The sequence below is a fragment of the Pipistrellus kuhlii genome, unplaced genomic scaffold (genome assembly GCF_014108245.1).
Source record: "Pipistrellus kuhlii isolate mPipKuh1 unplaced genomic scaffold, mPipKuh1.p scaffold_m20_p_2, whole genome shotgun sequence".
Lineage (NCBI taxonomy): Eukaryota > Metazoa > Chordata > Mammalia > Chiroptera > Vespertilionidae > Pipistrellus > Pipistrellus kuhlii.
In genome coordinates this window covers 176467866-176493316 of record NW_023425515.1, presented here as the reverse complement: position 1 = coordinate 176493316, position 25451 = coordinate 176467866, and the positions used below count along the sequence as shown (strand labels likewise).

The following is a 25451-nucleotide window of genomic DNA, read 5'->3' as shown; positions in this document are numbered from 1 at the left end:
AGTGTTTCACTCGTGTATGTGAACCTGAAAGCCTTTCCAGGGAAGAGAGTGCTGCTAGTATTCAGTCAAAACCTGTTGAGCAGATTAAACCATTGCACTCATTTCCAAATTTTTTTTGTGGTGCATGGATAAGTCATAGCTCCTGCTCCCTAGGTTGCATTAATATGCATGACGCGCTTTTAGCTCTCCGGACAAAGAGATCAATACTTCGCAGGTCCCTCGAGTGGGACTCAGAAGCCCGAACGAAGCTCCAGCCTTTTACAAGCGCTGGTTCTTGCCCCTTTGGGCATCTTGGTACTTGTAGTTTTGTCCACTGTATCTTTCCCCGAAAAACCAACGCTGAGACCACAACTCCCATCACCCCACGAGCCCCGGAGCCTTCAGTGCGCAGCCTCCGGAGAGAGCGCCCCGCCATTGGCCAACTGGCTGGGAGAAGACCCACCTTCCCGAGCCCAGCCACGTCCACGATTGGTCGGCTGCCCTGCTTCTCATCGAAGGAGGCGACAAGTGAATGAAAGCGGGGGGCGTGTCTGTGTGCGTAGCTCGGTGGCGGTGCTGGTGGAACCCACTGGAAGGTGAGATCCGAGAAGCGGGGTCACGCCGCCGCTTTCATTGGCTTGGGACACCCCGAAGGTCGGCCCTGACCGGGGGTCAGCGGGCAAGGGAGCCCCATTTCGGTCGGCCTCCCTCCGGCCGCCCGGCCCTGGCGACTCCGGGGATCCCCGCCGCGCAAACCCGTGCTGGGTGACCGACTCCCATCCAGCCTCCCCTGGGGTGGGGAGGGGAGGGGGGTCCTGGCGGCAGATCCCTCTCCCTCCCTAGATGCGGGCTGTCCCCCGCGTGGTCCCCCGGGCGGTGGGGCGTCGGTCCGCCCGGAGGTTGCGGGGCGCTCGGCTGCGCTCGCCGCAGCGCTGGTCACTTTGTCCGCGGAGGCCACGGGAGGGGCCGGGCCTCGCTCCCCACCCTCCGGCCGAAGACAGAGTCCATTAACTAGTTCCGGTCGTCTGGCCCTGGCCGGGGAGGATCCCCTGGTGCTGCGAACAATGTAGCAGGTGAACCCAAGATCCCACTGACCCTGAAATTCTTTCTGTGCAAATGGAAACTTCTTCCTCGTCGGTCTCCTCCGCTCCATGCGTCGCGGGGGGGAAGGAGTGACTTCCCGAGCCTCCTCATTGTGTGCCGGACGGGGCTGTGGGGATTCAGGGTGGCTCTGTTAGGAATGTCAACTCCGGGATCTCACCGACCTCAGTCCCAGTCCGGGCTTTGGGCGTGCTGTCTGTAAATCTGAACGGAAATGTTCTCTGAAAAAAGAGGCTGTGAGGAGGTGGCTGCCGCACCGGGTGGTTGTAAGGTTAAAAAATCAACCCGTGTGTGTAAAGTACTTTGTACGGTGCCTCCTCGTGAGAGGCAGTGCTCGGGGAATGCTAACAACTGACGAGCAGGTTTTTATGATTCTCAGGTCAGTGAACCTGGAGGAGTCTGTCAGAGTCAGTGGTTGGAGTTGAAGGCTGCTTTGGGTGCCTGCATGAAGACAGTCCTGTGACCTGGCTAGGTAGAATCCCCTCAGGGGACGGTGGGGGGTTACTGCAGGCTGCGGTGTTGGCATCTGCCCTCTCCCGAAGGACTGGCCCTAGGGAGTGCTAGATTCATTTTCATGTTCCTGGAATCTTCCTGGTGTCAGACGTTGTTGATAAGTTGCTAGCTACAGTGGGAAGGTTGGCAGGGTCCCTGCCAGAGTGTGGGTCAATGTGCTTCTGCCAGCACTGCACCCCAAGAGCTGCTTTCCCTGGAGAAGGGGGGGTGGGGGCGGGGCTCAGCATGCCCCAGGGATGCAGAGCACCAACGACCAGTCAGATTAATGTGAACAAATGTTTCACGTTCTATGCCAAATGCAGGTCTGAGGAAAGGTTTGAAGGAAGTATGTGGCTAGACTTTTGCATGGGAATGTTTGCATGAGCCAATAGAATTTAGAGTATTTGTGGAGAGAATGCCAAAGCAAATGGGTTTGGGGTACTGTTGTTGAAAAGGTGCATCTTCCAGTGGAAAAATTGGAAGTGCCTGGGAGGAGGCCCTGTAGATGAGACCATTCTACACGTTCAGAAGTATTGTGCTGTTTAGATATTTACCTTTCTGGTGTGCCAACTGCTTACCCCTTTGCTCCTCCTTTCTTTGTTAAAAAATAAAAATAAAAGTAATACAGGTATATAGTGGAACATGCTAGCAGTACAGAGATTGCAAAGGAAAAGGGAAGGTCCCTCCATACATCTCTTAACCATAGTCCCTCTCTTCGAAGGCATCTGCTGTTAACTCTTGCCTATATAACCTTCCAGAAAAAAATGTATGCATGTATCAGCAAAACCATATACACAGACGGGATCAGACTGTACTGTTTGCATCCTGTCTTTTTCTCTTTTACTGTGTCTTACTGGCCTTTTCCACATAAAAACACACAACGCTAGCTCATTAAAAGCATGGTTGCACCATGCTGAGCGGCTTGGTTAGTTGGAGTCTGTTGTGGGTTGATTCTCAGTCAGGGCACGTACATAGGTTGCAGGTTCAATCCCCGGTTGGGGCGTGTGTGGGAGGCAGCAGATCAATGTTTCTCTCATATCTATGTCTCTCTCTCCCTCTCCCTTCGCCTCTGTAAAAAATCAATAAAACACATCCTCGGGTGAGGATAAAAAAGAAAGAAAGAAATATGTGTACATTTTAAGGTGAGGAAGATACTGCCACATTCCCCTCTAAAATGGTGTTCAAAATTATATTCCCATCAATAGTGGATATTTTCACATTAAAAAAAATGTAATTTTACCAGTCAGACAAGGTTTTCTTTAAATTCTGAGGAAGAATACAGTGTGGTATTTAGATGTAGCATTTTCCTATATCTTGTTTTTCCTTTACCATTTTCTAAAATCCTCACCAAACTGATTTCTTAATCCATGTGCTTGGAATGAGGAACAAATAGGACCTTGACTCACCCAGGTCTAAATCTTGTACCTAAAAATGAGGATCTTACCCAGATTTTGATGAATAGGATCTGGGCACACCTGAAACTCCTTTTCATTTTAAACTCCCCTTTGGAAGCCAATAAAAAAAGAAAAAAGAAAAAAAAAACAAAAACAACCAAAAAACCAAGGGAGTTAAAAAGCCTGATGAACAATATTAACTGTTGAATATAATAGAATCAGAGGTATGGAAGGGGAGTGGACTGATGATTCTCAGGGAAAAGAGGAGTGGGGGTGTGGGAAGAGACTGAACATAAACTGTGCACCTATGGATGAGGACAATGGAGGGTGGGGAAAGGGCAGAGGGTGGGGTAGGAACCTGGTGGAGGGGGAAAAATGAGGAACTTTTATAATAATATGAACAATAAAGATTTATTTAAAAAAAATCCTCACCAAAGGAGGTGATTTTATTGATTTTTCAAGAGAAAGAGGAAGGGGAAAAGAGATACACACACACACACACACACACACACACACACACACATATTGTTGTGAGAGAGAAACATTGATCGGTTGCCTTCCAGAGTCACCCCGACCAAGGATTGAACCTACAGCGCAGGTATGTGACTGGGAATAGAACCTACAGCCTTTCGGTGTACCAGACATGACTCCAACCAACTGAGCCCCCTCTTCCCTCCCTCCCACCCCCGGCCAGGGCTCCCTTACCATTTTTTTTTATTAAAAAATATATTTTATTCATTTTTTACAGAGAAGAGAAAGAGGGATAGAGAGTTAGAAACATCAATGAGAGAGAATCATCAATCAGCTGCCTCTCGCACATCCCCCACTGGGGATGTGCCCGCAACCAAGGTACATGCCCTTGACCGGAATCTAACCCGGGACCTTTGAGTCCGCAGGCCGATGCTCTATCCACTGAGCCAAACCGGTCTCGGCTCCCTTACCATTTTTAAAAAAAATTGATTTCAAAGAGGAAGGAAGAGGGAGAGAGAGATAGAAACATCAATGATGGGAGTCATTGACCAGCTGCCTCCTGCACGCCCCCTACTGGGGACTGAGCCCCAAACCCGGGCATGTGCCCTTGGCTGGAATCCATCCTGGGACCCTTCAGTCCACAGGTCGATGCTCTAGCCCCTGTGCCAAACCGGCTAAGGCTCCCTTGTCATTTTGGTTGTCAAAGGCAGAGGCAGGAACTCCTGGGAAGGCTTGCTTGGAGCTATTGGGAGAGGTTAGAATGACAGTGAAGCCTTCATCCTGTGAAAACTTTCAGGGTTGATGCCGGGACTGGTTCAATTGAGGGGTCCCAGGTTCGATTCCGGTCAAGGGCATGTACATTGGGGGGTGTGCAGGAGGCAACTGGTTGATGTCTCTCTCTCATCGATGTTTCTGGCTCTCTATCCCTCTCCCTTCCTCTCTGTAAAAAATCAATAAAATATATATTTTAAAAAAGAGTTGTTAGCTATGGTTGGCAGCTCTAACTAGGCTTTTTGCGATTTCAGTAAAGGGAGATGATGTACTTGGTTATAGAAACTCCTCTGAGCTCAGTGGGTCAGTAAGTAAAAGGGGTATTGATGGATGGCTCTGTAGTGTTGATGATGGGAAAAGATGGAGGAGGAGCGCCAGGAAGAAGGTAACTCTTGTTTATATAACCCTCCAGAAAAAATTCATGCATATACGTGTGAAGGCATATACACAGGTGGGATTTTAGCAGAAGGATTTGGAATTTGATTTATATTGGTGCTACTTAGCAGTTATGAAAACAGTATTCTGTTGTATTTAGCACGCCTACCTGTCCAAAGTATTTGCCAGGTGCTGTGGGAGATATCAAATAAATAAGACATGGGTCATGCCCTCAGAGGGCTTGTAGTCCACAGACGGACAAGGGCCAGGACAGAGAAACACGGAAGAGTGAACCAGGCGTAGTTAGGAGTCCTTTAGTTGCAAGAGATAGAAAACCCAATGCAGGCCGGCACCAGTTTGGCTCAGTGGATAGAATGTCGGCTTGCGGACTGAAGGGTCCCGGGTTCGATTTCGGTCAAGGGCATGTACCTTGGTTGCGGGCACATCCCCAGTGGGGAGTGTGCAAGAGGCAGCTGGGCGATGATTCTCCCTCATCGATGTTTCTAACTCTCTATCCCTCTCTCTTCCTCTCTGTGAAAAATCAATAAAATATATTAAAAAAGAAAAAGAAAAAAGAAAACCCAACGCAGATCAGCTTAGGGACTTAATTGGCTTCTGGCACGGCGGGAGTTAGGACTCAGATGGGTTCTGTCTATTGCTCCTGCCTGAGCTGGGCTCTGTTGGGCTGGTTCCCCTATTGGTGTGACAGCAGCACCCCTCACATCCCACCTGCTCCCAGAGCAGAGTAATCTTTTTGGGAAGGACTAGTAAACATGTCACTGCTTTTTATTGGCTCTGACCAAGCCATGTTGCCATCTCTGAACCAATCACTGTGGTCAGAGGGTGGAGCCTGGGGTTGGCACCAGCCAGATGCAAAGATCATTGGCCAACATTGGGGGATGGGTGTTTACAGTCAAAGCTGAATGGTGAATGCATACTGGCAGGCCCAAGAACTCACCAATGTTTCCACAAAGTGATAATAATAGATGTGAGCTGAGACGAGTTGCCAGTCTCTAGGCCCTGTGTCAGGATGCTGTAGACCAAACTGTAATTCTTTTTTTACATGTGTTTTTATTGATTTCAGAGAGGAAGGGAGAGGGAGAGTGAAAGAAACATCAATGATGAGAAAGAATCATTGATCAGCTGCCTTCTGCACGCCCCCACTGGGGACCGAGCCTGCAACCCAGGCATGTGCCCTTGACCGTAACTGAACCCGGGATTCTTTAGTCCACAAGCCGAAGCTCTAGCCACTGAGCCAGACCAGCTGGCTGAACTGTAATTCTTAAATTTGGATATTATGTGTATTTTGAGCCTTGAGGAAAGTAAGTGTAGTGCATCTGGGTCATCTCCTATCTTCTCCTTTTTTAAAAATATGCCGGGACCGGTTTGGCTCAGTGAATAGAGTGTCGGCCTGTGGACTGAAAGGTCCCGGGTTCGATTCCGGTCAAGGGCATGTACCTTGGTTGCGGGCACATCCCCAGTGGGGTGTGTGCAAGAGGCAGCTGGTTGATGTTTCTCTCTCATCGACGTTTCTAACTCTCTGTCCCTCTCAATTCCTCTCTGTGCAAAATCAATAAAATATATATAAAAATAAATAAATAAAAAGATGCTCTAGGGAAAAATATATATATTTTTATTGATTTCAGACAGAAACATCAATGATGAGAATCATTGATCAGCTGCCTCCTGCATGCCCCTTACTGGGGATCAAGCCTGCAACCCAGGCATGTGTCCTTGACAGGAATCGAACCCGGGACCCTTCAGTCCACAGGCCGATGCTCTATCCACTGAGCCAGATCAGCTAGAGCTCCTATTTTCTTTGAGTTTCAATTTCCTGATTGGAAAAATGGGGACAATATTGGTGTCTTGTCATGGAGTTTTAATAAAAATTTACTGAAAGAATCAAACACTATTTACTGTACCAACACACAATTGTTATTTTTTTTAGAAATTAACTCAGTTGGACAACCTCTTATTTCTGTAAGGTCCAAAGCAGTCCACATCATAAAGACACTACTGAACCAATGTTTGGGAAAGAATTTTTTTTCTTTTTAAATAGATTTTTATTGATTTCAGCGAAGAAGAGGGTGAGGGAGAGAGAGAGAGAGAAACATTAATGATGAGATAGAATAATTGATTGGTTGCCGAAACCAGTTTGGCTCTGTGGTAGAGCGTCGGTTTGCGACTGAAAGGTCCCAGGCTAGATTCCGGTCAAGGGCACGTACCTTGGTTGCGGGCACATCCCCAGTAGGGGGTGTGCAGGAGGCGGCTGATCGATGTTTCTCTCTCATCAATGTTTCTAGCTCTCTATCCCTCTCCCTTCCTCTCTGTGGAAAATCAATAAAAAAAAAATATATATATAAAAAGGATAATTGATTGGCTGTTTCCTGCATGCCCCACACTGGGGATTGAGCCCACAACGTAGGCATGTGCCGTGACTGGGAATTGACCCATGACTTCCTGGTTCATAAGTTAACGCTCAACCACTGAGCCACGCCAGCCGGCCAGGGAAACATTTTTTTAAATATTAAAAGTAAACATCTTATTTGTAAGGTTGAAATTTGTGAATCAACTTTTTAAAAATCTTGGCAGAGATACAGGCTACTCGGGAGCAGCAGCAGCTGGTGAAGACATGGAGGTGCAATCCTATTATGCCAAGCTCTTGGGGGAGTTGAATGAACAGCGAAAGCGGGACTTCTTCTGTGACTGTAGCATCATTGTGGAAGGGCGGATCTTCAAGGCCCACAGGAACATTCTGTTTGCCAACAGCGGCTACTTCCGAGCCCTGCTCATCCACTACATCCAGGACAGCGGGCGGCACAGCACCGCCTCCTTGGACATTGTCACCTCCGATGCCTTTTCCATCATCCTAGACTTCCTGTATTCGGGGAAGTTGGATTTGTGTGGGGAAAACGTGATCGAAGTTATGTCGGCCGCCAGCTACCTACAGATGAATGACGTGGTAAACTTCTGCAAGACGTACATCCGGTCGTCCTTTGATATCTGCCGAAAGATGGAGAAGGAGGCTGCGGTGGCTGCAGCGGTGGCAGCGGCAGCAGCTCATCAGGTGGACGGTGGGAGCCCCGGTTCAGGCACAGAGGGGGCCTCCTGTGACACCAAGAGCTTGGTCTCCTCTACAGCCAAGGAAGAAGAGTGTGTGGACTGTCCCAAGGAATCCCCTTGCGGCGACTGCCACCCCCTGGAACCGGTGGTGAAGGGCAGTGAGGGCAGCGGCTCAGCTGACAGTGACCTCTCTGCCCTGCCCAAGCAGATAGAGCCGAAGGTGGAGTTTGATGCTGACGAAGTGGAGCAGGTGGAGGTCGGCGAGCAGCTGCAGCATTACGCCGCTCCACTGAGCCTATCCCATGTGGAGGAGGGTTTGCCCAGTAGCCATCCCATGGACATGTCTTACGGCAACTACCACGTGAAGCAGTTCTTGGAGGCCCTCTTGCGCAACGGTGCGGTCCAGAGCAAAGACGATGCGGAGCATCATCACTTCTCTCGGAGTTTGGAGGGAAGATCAGATGGTATAGGAGGAGCCATGAGTTCCATGATGGATGTCCAGGCTGACTGGTATGGCGATGATTCAGGTGAGTCCCGTTAGCATGCATCATCTCTGCTGGTCATTTGGCACCCACATCTGTGCCTTAGAGTCTCCCATCATCACCGTCATCATTGTCATCACCATCATCATTACCACCATCATCATTACCACCCATCACTAATTGCCATCACCATCACTATCCCTGCTTTATCTCCACCACCATCATATCAATAGGTATTAATTGAGTAGGGCATTGTTTCTTCATGTATGCTAGTATTTTACCTCTCCAACTAGAACATAAGCATGTTGAGGGCAGTTTGAAGAAATGGAAAGAACCTTCTGTCTTCCATGAACCAGCAGTGGGACTTTGGTCAAATCATTAAATCTCTCTGAACTTGTTTGTTCAGGAGCTAATCATCCCTGTCTTGCCTTTTTCTCAGGGTTGAGGACCAATTGAGACGGTTTCATAAATTTTTCCTCACATATAATAGAAAATTTATTCTTTGTGTCAACCATGGTGCCTGCCGCATTACAGACATTCATAACATGTCATGGTTGATGGTATGATGTATTTGATAATATTTTAGAGTTGGCATTTGGCTTCATGTGGGTAAGTTTCTGTTTTTCTTTTTTGTTTGTTTTTTGTTTTTTTGATTTTTTTTACAGAGAGAAAGAGAGAGAGAGAGAGTCAGAAACATCGATGAGAGAGAGTCATCGATCAGCTGCCTCTTGCGCACCACCCACTTGGGATGTGCCCGCAACCAAGGTACATGCCCTTGACCGGAATCGAACCTGGGACCTTTCAGTCCGCAGGCCGACACTCTATCCACTGAGCCAAACCGGTTTTGGCTTTTTTTTTTTTTTTTTTTTTTTTTTTTAATATATTTTTATTGATTTCAGAGAGGAAGGGAGAGGGAGAGAGAGAAACATCGATATGAGAATGCAACATCAATCAGCGGCCTCTACCATGGATTGAGCCTGAAACTCAGGCATGTGCCCTTAACCAGCAATCAAACTGGCAACCTCCCAGTGCACAGGACTATGCCCAGCCAACTGAGCCACACATCATGGCTGGCACATATATTCTTTATTGAATTTTTTTAGTATTTTTTAAGAGGCAAACAACCAGATGAGTAGGCTACAGTGAAGAAATCTCATTATTATTATTTTAAAAATATTTATTTTTATTGATTTTAGAGAGGAAGGGAGGGGGGAAGAGATAGATAGGAAATCAACAATGAGAGAGAATCATTGATTGTCTGCCTCCTGCATGCCCCCTACTGCGGATGGAGCCCTGATCAGAATCAAACAGTGACCTCTTAGTTCATAGGTTGAAATTCAACCACTGAGCAACACTGGGCCAGGGAAGAAATCTAATTTTTATAAGAGAGTTAAGCCACTAAGATACTTCTAGGTATTATCTCAGTGATGCTTCTTATCTTTATTCTGGGATTCCAGGTAATATTCAGCCCCTACAGCTACCACAAATGCAGAAAATCCCCATTTAAATCCTTTTACTAATGAACTAACAAAGGAAGCATTGCTTGCTAAGCCACTCATATATCTCCAAGCTTCACTGCAGTCCCCATAACCCTCATACAGCCAGCTTTTCCTGTATAGTTATTCATGGTAACCCTTCTGTCTTCCATTGTTTATCATCTGGAAGTTCCATTTTTCTATGACCATGTCTGACAGCAATCTAACCTCTCAGGACATCCAATATGTAATTCTTCATGTGAATAAATTTCTTACTTACTTTTTTAGGTTTTTTGTTTTAAGAGAACTTGATTGTGTTCCTGAACAATTCTGAAAGGTGACTTAGCTCTTCATAATAGTGAGCTAATTGTGTTGTAAAATGTCTCATAGGAGATACTAATACACTTGGCTGTCACCTTCCTGATAAAAGTACGCTGTAGCTTCTAGAACCTGAAGCCAAGAAATTAATGAATCAAAATTCTTATACACGCTTCAACATGGAACAGTGAAAGTATTTTATTTATTTATTTATTTATTTTTAAAATATATTTTTATAGATTTTTTAGAGAAAGGAAGGGAGAGGGATAGAGAGCTAGAAACATTGATGAGAGAGAAACATTGACCGGCTGCCTCCTGCTCATCCCCTACTGGGGATGTGCCCGCAGCCAATGTACATGCCCTTGACCGGAATTGAACCTGGGACCTTCCAGTCCGCAGGCCGACGGTCTATCCACTGAGTCAAACCGGTTTCGGCAGTAAAAGTATTTTAAATAAGGAAGAACAGCTGCTTTTATTTGTTACTAGTGAGCTATCATTAGATTTTTTTAATTTCATTTTTTAAAATATTTATATTTTTATTGATTTCAGAGAGGAAGGAAGAGAGAAACATCCATGATGAGAGAGAATCGTGCATTGGTTGCCTCCTGCACACACCTTATTGGGGATGGAGCCCATAACCTGGCATGCACCCTGACCGGGAATCAAACCCAGGACCTCCTGGTTCATAGGCCAGTGCTCAACCTCTGAGCCACACAAGCCAGGCTAATTTCATTTTTTTGAAGCAAGAACACTGTGTGTGTCTGATTAAAATTAGACTTGAAAAACTTAAAAATGCTGTTTCGGGTTCTCAGAGACACTGTCTTAACCAACATTTAGCATGTAGCAGCTGCTTTCACGGAACTCACTATGGGAACTTGTTGAAATCTCATTTCCGTGTACATAATAGCACTTCACAGATTGTAATCACTCTTTAACGTTCATTGGACCTTCCTCATGGCCATGAGTTTGGCAAAGGACGTTAATGAATGTGTAGAGAAACTGAGACTCAGAGGGTTAGTGAGTTTCCTGAGATCGCAGGGCAGGTAAGTGGCACAGCTAAAGCCACAGACCAGGGCTGGCTTCACGTCACTCATTAAACAAACTGAAGGCAGCTCAAGTGGATAGAGGATTTCAGTGCAGTGATTTTTAAAAATATATATATTTTATTGATTTTTTACAGAGAGAAAGGGAGAGAGCTAGAGAGCTAGAAACGTCGATGAGAGAGAAACATCGACCAGCTGCCTCCTGCACACCCCCCACTGGGGATGTGCCTGCAACCAATGCACATGCCTTTGACTGGAATCGAACCTGGGACCTTTCAGTCCGCAGACCGACGCTGTACCCCTGAGCCAAACCGGCTTCGGCCAGTGCAGTGATTTTGTCTTTCAACACCCCTGCCTGTATGTACAGGTTTCAAAAAGTAGTTCAGCTGTACACCAGCCATCTTCGTTCAAGTCCTATTAGCCTATAAAGTCAGGTTTTCAACTACAGGGTGTTGTGGCAAGACAGCCACCCTGGCCCCCGGCCATACCTGTTGTCTGCCAGGTTTTTATTCCACTCACACAACTCCAGGCTGAACTTATTCTAAGTGCCAAGGCAAAGAGTAGGACTGATTTGTTTGGTGATTCATTAAAAAAAAAAATTTTTTTTTAAATTGATTTCAAAGAGGAAGGAGGAGTGAGAGTGAGAGACATCAGTGATGCGAGAGAATCATTGATAGGCTGCCTTCTGTATGCCCCACCCTGGGGATTGAGCCCACAACCCAGGCTGTGCCCTGACCGGGAATTGAACCATGACCTCCTGTTTCATAGGTTGACACCCAAGCACTGAGCCACGCAAGCCGGTCTGGTCATTCATTTATTTGCTCAAATATTTGAGTAGCTTCTTGATGAAGCTACAAAGATAAGTCAGACATGAATCCAGCTTTTAAAGAACTCAGAGGAGGTAAGACGTGTGTAATCACATGATCTAAAGGTAGTAGAGCTGGAAGACAAATGGCAGTGTGAGTTTCCTAACTGTCCAAAAGCTGGAGAACTGGCTTCCTGCTTGGCGATGAGGGAGGCTTTATGAATGTGGCATCTGAGGATGAAAGAGACATAGAAAAAAATCGACTAGAGTTGGATTATGGAAAATCTGTTTTTTAAAAAAATATATTTTATTGATTTTTTTACAGAGAGGAAGGGAGAGGGATAGGGAGCCAGAAACATGGGTGAGAGAGAAACATCGACCAGCTGCCTCCTGCACACCCCCTACTGGGGATGTGCCCGCAACCAATGTACATGCCCCTGACCGGAATCGAACCTGGGACCTTTCGGTCCGCAGACCGACACTCTACCCACTGAGCCAAACCAGTTTCGGCAGAAAATCTTTTTCCCCCCCCAATATTATTATTTTATTTCATTTTCATATACAAAAAAGATAAAACTTGAAATAGTTCTAGATTTTTCCTCCTATTTTTTTTGGGTGTGGCTGCTGCTTCACACGTGGCGGGTGGAAAATCTTGAATGCTAAGAGATGAGGTTTTTATCTGTAGGCACAGGGGAGATTTTCCATAGTTTCTGAGCTTGTGCAGAGATGTGCTTTTGGGAGCTTAATTTGGCCTCAGCACATGTTGGTATATAGCTGGGAGACCAGGACAAGGAGATGGTCAATAGTTCTATATCCATGTTGCTCATCCCAGCATTCGCAGATACTGTCAAAGCATTATGTCCTGCTATGATCAATAAAAATATATTTTAAGAAAGCCTTGGGGCCCTGACTGGTTTTTGAGGCCAAAGAAGAGACAGTCGTCTGGAACTGACCGTGAAGCACAATTCTGAGGTGTGGGCTATGGGTTAAGAAGTAGAGTGCTCAAGAGAGAGGCAGGGCTCAGGTAAAGCAACCACTCCAGTCTGCTGCCTCTCAAGACCATGTTCTTCCCTTCTCTCCCTAAGCTCCAGGTATATCTACCCCCACAGGCTAGAGGGAACAAGTCTTGGGATGCTGCAGTAAGGGTAACTCCTGTAACTTGAAAGGAACATTTCTATACATGTGTCACCTTAATGGTTGTATGAGCAAGGTAAACAAACAAACAAAAAGTTAGAAAGAAATTTAAGTGAATTCCTGGATATTTGATGATTTCAGATATAGAGAGTTAATGTGAATTCCAACAATTTAAGTCTGCATCATAGCAAACCTCCTCTGTACATGCCTGGAAGCTCTTCTGAGGAGCTATGGTCAAAACGTGAATCCTAGTCCAGAGGTCCAATCCACCTTCATGATCTGCGCTGGTGTCATTCTGCAGCCCCAGATCCCACCCGTCGGAGGCGTGGCCAGTGTTGTTGCTGCTGACAGTACAGCTAAATTAATCTGTTTGGTTTCCTAGGCGACGTGCTGGTGGTCCCCATCAAGCTCCACAGATGTCCTTTCTGCCCTTACACGGCCAAACAGAAGGGCATCTTGAAGCGGCACATCCGCTCACACACGGGCGAGCGGCCCTACCCCTGTGAGATCTGTGGCAAGCGATTCACTCGACAGGAGCACCTGCGGAGCCATGCCCTGAGCGTAAGTGAGCTGGCAGATCTTTTGTGGTGTGTGTGTGGGTGGCTCCTGACATTTGTCCAGCATAGCAATTTTTAACCAGTGTGCCGCAAGAGGCACAGAGGTGTGCTGCAAGAATTTTTAAAACATGCAGTGCCTGACTGTGTAGTCAGGGGCACTGACCTCTTTCCCTTAGATTGTCAAATGAAAAACTGACAGCAGCCAATGCAACAATAGTTGTCCCGTGTGAGTGAATCAAAAGTATGCCTATATTTTTGTCAGATCGGCAAATCAAAGCCATAGTGAAATGCCACTTTATACCCACTCGGATGACTAGCATCAGAAAATGGATAATAGCAAAGTGTTGGCAAAGATGTGGAGAAACTGGAAACTTTATACATTGCTGGTGGGAATGTAACATGGTGCAGCCATTTGGTGGTTCCTCAAAAAGTTAAGCATAAAGTTACTATAGGAATCAACGTTTCTAATTTTAGATATATAACCAAGAGAACTGAACGCACATTCACACAAAAACTTGCACACAAATGTTCATAGCAACATTATTCATAATAGTAAACAAGTAGAAACAGCCAAATGTCCATCAACGGATGGATGAACAAGCAAAAGGTGTATCTATACAATGGAATGTTACTCAGCCATAAAATGGAATGGAGTTCTGATTCACATTACAACATCGATGAACCTTGAAAACATGCGAAGTGAAAGAAGCCAGTCACAAAGAACCACATACTGTATGATTCCATTAAAAAAAAATTTTTTTTAAATATTTTTATTGAGCCGAAGCCGGTTTGGCTCAGTAGTAGAGCGTCTGTCTGCGGACTGAGGGGTCCTGGGTTCGATTCCGGTCAAGGGCATGTACATTGGTTGCGGGCATATCCCCGGTGGAGGGTGTGCAAGAGGCGGCTGGTCGATGTTTCTCTCTCATTGGCGTTTCTGGCTCTCTGTCTCTCTCCCTTCCTCCTCTCCGTGAAATATCAATAAAATATATTTAAAAATATATATTTTTATTGAGTTGAGAAAGGAAAAGAGAGAGAGAGAGAGAGAGAAATATCAATGATGAGAGAGAATCATTGATCAACTGCCTCCTGCACATCCCCTGCTGGGGTGGAAATGGAGCCCACAACCTCGGCATGTGCCCTTGGCTGGAATCGAGCCCAGGAATCAAACCTGGGACCCTTTAGTCCACAGGCTGATGCTCTATCCACTGAGCCAAACCAGCCAGGACTGTATGATTCCATTTATATGAAATGTACAAGATGGAAAGTCTCACGGAGATAGAGAATAGATTCGGGGTTGCCAGAGGGTGGGCAGGTGGGAATGGGAAAGCTGTGACCATTACAGGCCAGGGGTGATGAAAATGTGGAATTAGATGGTTGCACAGTCTTGTGACTATTAAAAACCACTGCATTGCACACTTTTAAGAGGAAAACTTTATGGTATGAATTATGGTTCTGAAAGAATCCAGCCCTAACTGGTTTGGCTCAGAGGATAGAGGTCGGCTTGCAGACTGAAAGGTCCTAGGTTCGATTCCGGTCAAGGGCATGCACCTTGGTTGCAGGCATATCCCCAGTAGGAAGTGTGCAGGAGGCAGTTGATTGATGATTCTGTCTATCCCTTTCCCTTCCTCTCTGTAAAAAAAATCAATAATATATTAAAAAAACAAAAAAGCCCTAACCGGTTTGGCTCAGCGGATAGATTGTCAGCCTGTGGACTGAAAGGTCCCAGATTCGATTCCGGTCAAGGGCATGTACTTTGGTTGCGGGCACATCCCCAGTAGGGAGTATGCAGGAGGTAGCTGATCGATGTTTCTAACTCTATCTCTTTCCCTTCCTCTCGATAAAAAAAAAAAAAATCAATAAAATATGTTTTTAAAAAAAATCCAGATTGAAGTTAAGTGCAAGGTTACTGCCTTTGCTGTGAGTACTGGCCCCAGCAAGCTTGTGTGAGAATGGCCTTCTCCCAAGGACTTACGTTTTTGTTTGTTTATCTCCCCCGCCCTACCCCCCACCCCGGCTCTTTCCCTCGCCGCTCCTCCCAGTTTATATCTACAGTCTCTCTTGGCAGCAATAGGCCCCTGGATGCTTCTAAGATGTTTTATTGATTGGAATCCTCATTTCCTCTCTTTTCCCACATTATATAAGCCCTGGCAGTTTGGAAGGTTATAAGACACACTCAGGTTGGCTCAAGTGCGGGGGTTTCGCATAGGAAGCCCAGGAAACCTAATGGGAACCAGGGACATCGGTCAATGTAATGGCATCTCCAGCAACCTGGGGGTCATGCTTTTGGCCCTTCCTCTGCACCAGCCTCTTTTCCTCTGCTGCTTGCATACACCCCACATCCATAGCTCTCCAAAAGAGAGGCTCCGATTGGTTCCCAGGGCCCTTTTGGCCGGAGTTCCTGAAGAGTGCGCACATTTGAAAGATAGTTCCTTACACGGGGGGTCCCTGGGGCTGTGTGGGGTAGGAAATATAAAAGGCACGGGAAGCCTTGGGGAATAGACTGTCTGGGGAATACACTGTCTAGCAAATCTGCCTCCCTAATAACTAAACAGCCCATGGTACATAGAAGCCAGGCCTAAAACCCTGACCAGCTCACCGAGTGCCCTTAATATGCCTGGCCCTGGGAATATGGTACCACGTGTGACAGAGGACAACCAGCTTGGAACTTACAGTTGAGTAAGCTTTACCAAGGATTTGTTAAAAGTACAGTAGTCTCCTCTTATCCACCATCTAGCTTTCCACAGTTTCAGGTTCCTGTGGTCAACTGTGATCTGCAAATACTAAATGGAAAATTCCATAAATAAATAGTTCGTAAGTTTTAAATTGCATGATGCTTTTCGAGTAGTGTGATGAAATCTCTCGCACCGCGCTCCATTCATCCCAGGATGTGAACCATCCCTTCGATGGTGTCTCTGCACTGTACTAGTATATGCTTCCTGCTCATTCATCAGTCACTTAGTAGCTGTCTTGGTTATCAGGCTTGTTGTGGTATCTCAGTGCTTATGCACATGTAACCCTTCTACTTCATAATGGCCCCAGAACACAAGACTAGCATGCTGGCAATTTGGATATGCCAAACAAAAGCCATAAGAGCTTCCTTTAAGTGAACAGGTATGTGTGTACTGGACAAAACATAGTCTATTTAGGATTTGGTACGATCTGTGGTTTTAGGCATCCACTGAGGATCTGGGGACATATCCCCCCCAGATAATCAAGGAAGAAGCATAGGTGAGACTATAGAGCTGGGAGGATGGGGGGCTAACCTGGCCTGGAGCATCAGAGACGATTTCTTTGAAAGGACCTTGGTGAGGCTGAGAGTATGGCAGATGGAATAAGGGAAGAGTGGAGAGAAATGAGGTTGGAGGGTCAACCAGGGCCCACATCCCATGGGGTCACGACTCAACCCCTTTTCTGTGACATTAACTGTATCTACTTGTGGTTTCAGGTCCACAGATCCAACTGTCCAATCATCTGCAAGGGCTGCAGAAGAACCTTCTCGAATCACATGTCGCAGGGGCTGAGGCGCTTTGGGCTGTGTGACAGCTGCACCTGCGTGGCAGACACACATGACGACGAGTACAGTTTGATGCCCATCAACCTCAGCCTGGTGGAGGCGTCCTCGGAAAGCCAAGAAAAGAGTGACACAGACAATGATTGGCCCATCTACGTGGAGTCCGGTGAGGAAAACGACCCTGCCGGAGACGACTCTGACGACAGACCGCAGATCCAGCCCAGCCTGACAGACCGAGAGACACTCATGTAGCAGCAGATTGGCGGGGAGAGGTTTTGGGATTTGTCGTTGCTCTTTCTGTGGTTGAAAGACACCATTTGTTCGGTTTTGTGGAACCCTGAGATGAACATTTTTTTTCCGTGTCAATATATTTGCATTTTCGTTAGATGACCTAGTAGAGGTTGGATCTTGTGACTCAAAGGACTAATGAGTTTGTAGTTTGGTGCCCTTGATCTCTGAGGGCTTTGCTGACCTTTCCTCAATTCTGAGTGAGTCCAGGCTGGCCCTCAGGCGTCCCGTTTTTCCTGTTGTGCACCTGAACTGTGATTAGGAGAAAGATAAGAAACCCCCATGCTTGTTCTCATAGTGTCTCCATCTCTGCATTCCTTCGTGGTCATCCTCTTTTCCCCAAAAAGGCGGGCAAGGATGTATTAAGTTTTGAGAAAAATTTTACCTCTGCCAAGCCTCTCCTTAATGAATTCCATATTCTAATTTTCCGAAGTATTTAAGAGAAAGCTTTATTGTGCAGGGCAGGCAGGACTGCCTTCTACATGATTGTAAAAGCTACTTCCTAAATCTAAGGCTGCCACTGTCAAAGCTGGGGATGTCTGTGTGCATGTAAGCATGGAAATAAGCTCAAAGCCTTCTTCTGGCACTTTGGCTTGCCCAGGTGGATTAAATGTTCAGTTTGTCCCGAGGAGGGACCCTGTGAGCTCAGGTCTGGATGGTTTCCCTGCTTAGTTTGGCGTCTGACAATTCTCTACACGCATATCACCTAAAACAAATCATCTGAGCAAAACTAAACATTCTCCCCTGCTTTTCCGAGCCATTTCCGGAGGCTGCACTGCTGGGGCTGTAGCTACCACTGACATTCTTTCACTGAGTTTGTGAATGGAACTTTAATTGGAGGGAAAGTGTAAGCCCATCTAACCAAGTTATATTTCCAAAGTGCTTCCCTTTTAAAAGACCCACTGGAAGGAAAGAGAAGCTTGTGGAAGTACAGGATTTTAAACCAGTCTGCTTTTCTCCACTGAGCAGCCATACATTATTCTAACAAAAGGCTGTACTTCTTTAAAGGGCTAGCGAGCAGGAAATATTAGGGATGTAAAATATTTAAGGCACTTTCATAATTCTGTCTTATGTTAAGGGATCCAAAATGGATTTTCAAAGAAATCCCTAATGAAGCGAAGTATGCAAACAAAACACTTTCCTTTGAACTTGGAAAAAAATAAAAGAAATCCCTTTTTCTTCCTTGAATTTAGGATAGTTATGTTTCAAAAGGTAGTAAAATCACTTTTTTTCTGTCTCTTAAACAAAAAGATCATCAAAACATCATAAATTGGCTTGTAAATGCTAGTCATTGAAGAGTTCAAAGGTATTTGAACTCCTCGGTAGAAGTTAAAGTTTAGCTCATATGACTCAAACTGTGGTCCTCACACAGTGCTGGTCTGAGTTGTTTGATACCAGTCCGCACAGCAGGACCACGTATTGGTCTGCAGTAGATTGGAAATTTAAAAAGTGATCTTGTGCCCTGGCCAGTGTGGCTCAGTGATTCGAGAATCAGAATGGGTGTGCCTGTATTCCAATAAAACTTTACTTGCAAAAAATAGGCAGTAAGCAGGATTTGGCCCAACCTATTTTAGATAGTACTTTTATTTTTTTCTTAATAAATAATGTTAATGAAAGTGTAGTTAGTGTTTAGTGTTAGCAGTTCTATATTATTATAGGTAATCTTTTTAAAATCTGTAGGCTATAGCCCAGCCAGACTGGCTCAGTGGTTGGGTGTCAGCCTATGAACCAGGAAGTCGCAGTTTGACTCCCAGGCAGTTTGATGCCCAGTCAGGGCACGGGCCTGGGCTGTGGGCTCCTAAGGGCTCTTGTGGGCTCGTCCCCGGTGTGGGGCATGTGGGAGGCAGCCCATTGATGGTTCTCTCTCATCATTGATGTTTCTGTTTCTTGCTCCCTTTCCCTCTCGGAAATAAATAAAAATATATTTTTTAAAAATCTATAGGATATAGCCCTAGCTGGCATGCCTCAGTGGTTAGAGCATCAGCCTAGGCAAAGAAGGGTCTCGGGTTCGATTTCCAGTCAAAGGCATGTACCTGGGTTGCAGGTTCGCTTCCTGCCCCAGGTTGGGAGCCTGCGGGAGGCAACCAGCCTATGTATCTCTTTTACATTGATGTTACTCTCCCTCCCTCCCTTCCTCCCTCTTTCCCTCCCTTTCACTCTCTCTGAAAAGCAATGGAAAAAATATCCTCGGGAGAGGATTAACAGAAAAAGAAAGAAAACATGGTCTTTTCCCACAGATAGTTTCAAAATTATTCTAAATCAACAGGTGCAAATTGAAACTTCTTTAGGACCAGACACATTTTTCTTAAACCTATAATAAAATGAAAATATTAGCTGTTGTTCAAATAGAGGGATCTTAGCGAAAGGCAAACCTCAGTGGATGTGTAGAAGCTCTACTTTGCAAGGAGTTATGTTTGATTGCTTTTCTCTCTGTTTAAAGTATTTTTGATATTTTAAAAGACTTTCTACCTCACAATTTCACTTCTCTGCCTAGTTTCTCTGGTAGAGCAAGGAGCCTCTTCAGTGACCCCATGACCTATTCATATTACTGGGTGCAAAGTAAGAAAATTTACATTAGAGATTTCATTGTAAGACAGTGATTCTCAGCTGGGGGTGATTTTGCCACCCAGAGGAGATTTGGCCATGTCTGGAGACATTCTTAAATTGTTACAACTGGGGCAGGGAGCTGCTGGCATCTAGTGAGTAGAAGAAAGGATGCTGCTAAACATCCTATAACTTATAGGATGGTCTCTGACAATAAAGAATTATCTAGCTCAACATGTTAAGAGTTCAAGGTTAAGAAACCCCACTAAAAAGTAAGATTTTAAAAAAATGACTTTGAATGAGTGAACTTAATTTTGTGTTATATTTTAAGCTACGCTACCTTTTACCTTCTTAATATAAATGGACTCTTTCCTGGCCGGTGTGGCTCAGTAGGTTGGAACATTGTCCTGTACACTGAAAGGTCACGGGTTCGATTGCCCGTTAGGGCACATACCCAGCTTGTGGGTTCAGTCCCCTGTCAGGGTGTGTGGGGGATGCAACCGATTGAGGTTTCTCCCTCTCTTTCCTTTCTCTCGCTAAGAATCAATAAAAACATGTCTTATTGATTTTTTTAACTTAAAAAATATTAATAAACCCTTATGCTCCCACAAGTTTTGGAAAATAGCGGATTAGCAAAATGTGGAGTGGAGGCCAAATTATTGCCCATAACCTGATGATATGGAAACTTAGAAATTCTGACTGAGATTCATACCTCCAGAATTACTCTAGGCTTTTATCATTTTATTAAATTTTTAAGTAGCAGAATCACTGGAAGGAAAACAGATCGTGAAGCTTAATATTTAAGTGACTCACTTTTTCCATAATATTTTATTTTTTTATTTTTAAAAAAATATATTTTATTGATTTTTTTACAGAGAGGAAGGGATAGAGATAGAGAGCTAGAAACGTCGATGAGAGAGAAACATCGACCAGCTGCCTCTTGCACACCCCCTACCGGGGATGTGCCCGCAACCAACGTACATGCCCCTGACCGGAATCGAACCTGGGACCTTCCAGTCCACAGACCAACGCTCTACCACTGAGCCAAACCGGTTTCGGCTCCATAATATTTTAGATTGTTGCATTCCTGTTTGGCTGTCTAGAGTTTGTGTTGACACTCATAGTAACTAAGATCACTGAATTCTGTCACTTTTAAAGGAGATCTTTGTCTGGACTGCCAGATCACAAACTGTCCTGTTTTAAATTTATGTTCACATTTGGTGATCAGTATTTATAATCTGCACAGTGTCCTTGAGGTGTAATTTGTGTTATTGGTGATAGTTTTATAATAAGTATATTCCCAGTTGGGTCCAACACAGACTGTAATTTAGGCTGTATTCTGACATCTTTCTGCCCAAGTTCACAAAGGATACTTTATCCTCTAGCAGATATATTGCATGAATGGGGACCGGATTTTTACTTGGAATGAAATTTACAAATGGCCTCCTTGGAAAGTTTTTCTCTCGGGGGGGAAGGGGTCAGGCTTTCATAGCAAGGGTTGGGGAGGAATGTAAAAAGACCTATAATTGTAATAAATTAAGAAATGACACAGAGCATCATGACTTCTGGTCGTTTGGCAGAAAGATGCCATTCCGGTGTAAATATTTTGGTAGCCGTTAGACTTTGAATATTCCTTAAGAAAATGACTGACCCTCGTGGGCTGCAGAATGCTGTGGCACAGAGTATTCTGGTGGTTCAGAATGCTGTGATGGTTTTTTGTTATTGTTGTTAATTGATGTTGCGACGAACCCCATAGAAAGGCAACAGGTGGGGTTCCGTGTGCCGATTCTTAGGACACTGGGGGAGACTGGAGACTGATCCACAGTTTCCCTTGGAGTTCTAGGTTGTTGTTGTGTGTCCCTTGTGCATTGACAATGGAGTTATCTCTGTGAGGGGCAGCGGGTTGGGTGGGTGAAAAATCATATTATACTCTGTTTTGAGTATTACCACTGTACTTCCTGGTGTTGGTCTTTTATAGCTTGTCTTGTGCTTTCGCGTGATCTCACTATCTTCTAACCCAAAAAAAGGAGCACTTTATTCAGTTGCTTCTAAAGGGCAGTGTTTTCATTCATTTTTACTCAGTATTTCCACATCCCATATTACTGTGTTCCTCACACCTGTCATTATAGTGCTGAACATTTGAATTCTTTTCTTCAAATAATGCTTCTGTAGAGATACATGGGGGGGGGGGGAGATGGCAGGAATAGTTGGGTTGGTTTCTAACATGTCCTAATTTTAAATCACGCTGTTGTGATCACATGATAGAGAACCATCGTAAGTGAAGGAGGACCTTTAGCAGAAGTAGACTCTCCAGATAGATGATTTTACTACTGCCAATCCTTCATTGACAACTGTGATCTTTGGGAGCGATTTTTATGTTCATCACTTGAGTTTGAACAAGGAGACGACCCACATTGGGCAAGAATGGGAGTTATCCTGTCTAAAAAGCCTCTTGTCTCACGGGGCAAGTATCTTTTCTAACAACTCCACAGTCATAGCTTCTGGTGCCCCGAAAGAGACATGTTTATTCCAAGAGTCACTGTGCTTAGGGAAGCCCAGGGCTGTGGCTTCCTATCAGGTACTTACAGTCCTCCCAGTCTGAATGCAATTTACCAGTTGGGGGTCATTTCTACCATAGGTTACGTTCCTAGCAATAGAGTTGACATACTACTCTTTGGTAGATTGTCAGGGGAACAGAGCTAGGAAGTTAACCAGAGGTCAAATTCTCACACCGAAGGAGAAAAGGTTCTGTTAATCCTTTACCAAACAGTATGTTAAGCAATTGCACACTAGATAGTCCATCTAGTTCCTATAAAATATAACCAGGGGAATTTCCTATTAAAATAGAGCCAACACCGCCCTGCTGGCATGGCCAGTGGCTGAGCATTGACCTATGAACCAGGAGGTCACGGTTCCATTCCTAATCTGGGCACTTGCCCGGGTTTCGGGCTCGATGCCCAGTGTGGGGCGTGCAGGAGGCAGCCCATCAATGATTCTCTGTCATCATTGATGTTTCTATTGCCCTTTCCCTTCCTCTCTGAAATCAATAAAAATATAAAAACAAAGTATAGCCAACACCAACTAACTCTTCCTCTCTTGAAGAGAGTTTATTCTATGTGCTTAGCTGCTTGTGATTAATACACTGTTTGCAAATTTTTGCTGAGATATGTGTAAGAGTTAATAGTAAGAATAAATAGTCAAAACGTTCCTGTCAAAATGTCATGTATCCTTTGGTGCTACGCCTAGGAGGCAGGTGTAATGTGGCATAATAAAGGGGCATTGAATGGAAATTTCTGGGGATCCCATCAGTCACACTTCGAGGAGAACCGATGTCCTCCTCGCAGCCACCCAACACTGGGCCCTTTTTAATGGTGCCTCTTACTATTATGTCATGTGGCGCTACTTCTGCCTGCTTCTGTTGCTCCTTGACAGATAGATACGGGAGGATAGTAGGTTATTTATCCACCAGTTATACAACTATCTATGTAGTCCTTCCTATGGGTCAGGTACTAGGGCACATCAATAAACAAGCAAAATCTCTGCCCCCAAACCACTTGCAGTGAGCAATCAGGAAGACTAGCAATTAACACGGTTTTGGGCGTGACAGGAGGGGCAAGGACAGGGTGCCCGGGAGTGTTGGGGTACAGCGCCAAGCCCAGTTTTAGGGCCTCGGAGACTTTCTTACCTAAGCTGCTGCTATTGTATCTTCCCCGTCCAGGAAGCTTCTAGCTTTGGGATACAAGTTATAAACCATTTAAACAGTGGTTTTGAACATTAGCAGTGTCTAAGTTACTTGTTTCATTTGGGTATGTCAAATTACTGTAAACACTTTAGAATATCCCAGTCTTTAGGGAAAATGCATCAGATGCTATGGTTTTCTTATTAAGAAGAAATCAGCAGCAGCAGCAGATAACGGTGCACTATGTAAGCCAATGCAATAAGATAGAACACAGGCGTTGTTCCTGTGACGGGCATGGAGGAATCCCACTGCATCTGGATGGAGTCCTGACTGGCCAGGTAAACTAGTTAATAGCCAGAAACCAGGATAGACACAGGACAGGGCCATTGAATGAAGGATGGAGAAATAGAAGGGACATTAGAGATAGTAGTCCAATTCCATTTTACAGAGATGAAATGCCTGGTTCCTAGTTCCCACACCTCTCGCTGGGATCAGACACCAGGTCCTGCCAGGCCAGTGCTGTTAACAAACATGTTTGGACACGCAGCAGAGCGCATCTGTGGACAGCTTTTGCTTCCTTGGGATGCCCATCAGACTGAAACCAGAGAAAAGGAAGGAAAATGCTGTTTTAGCCTTATGCAGCTCTGTGAGCATGGCCCGCATTCTTGTAGTGCTTAGACAGGAAGGGGGCAGTCACATGTGAACAGGAGGGAGTTCATCTAATTTCTCTGCCAATAATATCCACACATATTAGAAGCAATATAAACCACCATCACACACACACACACACACACACACACAGCATATCAAAATCTTTATTGTCTACTTATTTAGTAAATAGCGTGTATTTGATTTTCATGTATTCATTTTATAAAAACTTTCCAAATAAAAAAATGCACATTATTTTGAAATTACTTTTGCCAACCTCTATACCTGATTTTTTTAAAATATATTTTATTGATTTTTCACAGAGAGGAAGAGAGAGGGATAGAGAGTTAGAAACATCGATGAGAGAAAATCATTGATCAGCTGCCTCTTGCACACCCCCTACTGGGGATGTGCCCGCAACCAAGGTACATGCCCTTGCCCAGAATCGAACCCAGGACCTTTCAGTCCGCAGGCCGACGCTCTATCCACTGAGCCAAACCAGTCCCGGCATATACCTGATTTTTGAAATACAAATGGGGCATGATTCAGGAAAGTTGACAAGGACATTCTTTTTTTTTTTTCTTTTTTTTTTTAATATATTTTATTGATTTTCCACAGAGTGGAAGGGACAGGGATAGAGAGCTAGAAAGGTCGATGAAGAGAGAAATATCGACCAGCTGCCTCCTGCACACCCCCCACCGGGGATGTGCCCGCAACCAATGTACATGCCCTTGACCAGACTCGAACCTGGGACCTTTCAGTCCGCAGACCGACGCTCTACCACTGAGCCAAACCGGTTTTGGCAGGACATTCTTATTTGAAACAAAAACACACCCCATATACATATACTTAAGTCAGGAACCCACATAATATTATGATATTAAGTGAAAATACATTGTAGGTACTTCTTGATTCAGTAAATTTTAATACATCTGCAAAAGGTAATTTTATGTAAAGATCTGTGATAATATATAACAGTTATTTGCAGAACAGATTAACCACTTTATGACCTAAAAATACCTGGAAGAAGTATTACTGGTTGTTAATAAAATATTGATCAAGTTTGGGATTAAAATGAATGCAAATCATCTTTAATTTGGTTAAATAAACCTTGAGGATAGACAGGAACTAGTCTCGCACTGAGTTTTTGTGCCAGTGTCTGGAAATCGGATTGAGACGTCCCAGTGACGGATTCAGTATAGGAGCCTCCGCCAGCTCGAGAAAAAGGCTTCTGTTCCCTTGTTGCTTGTTTTGTTTTCAGGAACAAATGCAATTTAACTTTCCTGTACCTTCCAGGACTTTTAAATTGACCTAAATTAGA

At 44.9% G+C, this 25451-nt stretch overlaps 1 protein-coding gene across 4 annotated transcripts; it reads left to right on the top strand.

The window, feature by feature from the left end:
- The first annotated feature begins 449 nt into the window (after positions 1-449).
- ZBTB8B (zinc finger and BTB domain containing 8B) lies at positions 450-19822 on the top strand. 4 transcript variants are annotated; one of them, XM_045584909.1, is made up of 5 exons: positions 523-575; positions 1460-1552; positions 7176-8173; positions 13286-13464; positions 16906-19822. In XM_045584909.1, exons 3-5 carry the CDS (start codon positions 7216-7218, stop codon positions 17221-17223), a joined length of 1455 nt encoding a protein of 484 aa, XP_045440865.1. In that variant the 5' UTR covers positions 523-575; positions 1460-1552; positions 7176-7215; the 3' UTR covers positions 17224-19822. The 4 variants fall into 4 exon arrangements, with proteins under 4 accessions (XP_036302307.1, XP_045440865.1, XP_045440864.1 ...); XM_045584908.1 differs by lacking the exon at positions 523-575 and adding an exon at positions 582-1052; XM_036446414.2 differs by lacking the exon at positions 1460-1552 and having other exon boundaries at positions 450-575.
- Positions 19823-25451: the final 5629 nt, after the last annotated feature.

Excerpts from the sequence above, each read along its gene's own strand:
- ZBTB8B (XM_036446414.2), top strand. The coding sequence starts at position 7,216 with ATGGAGGTGCAATCCTATTATGCCAAGCTCTTGGGGGAGTTGAATGAA. Across the intron at positions 8,174-13,285 it reads CTGGTATGGCGATGATTCAG|GCGACGTGCTGGTGGTCCCC; the intron begins GTGAGTCCCGTT and ends TTGGTTTCCTAG. Across the intron at positions 13,465-16,905 it reads TGCGGAGCCATGCCCTGAGC|GTCCACAGATCCAACTGTCC; the intron begins GTAAGTGAGCTG and ends TTGTGGTTTCAG.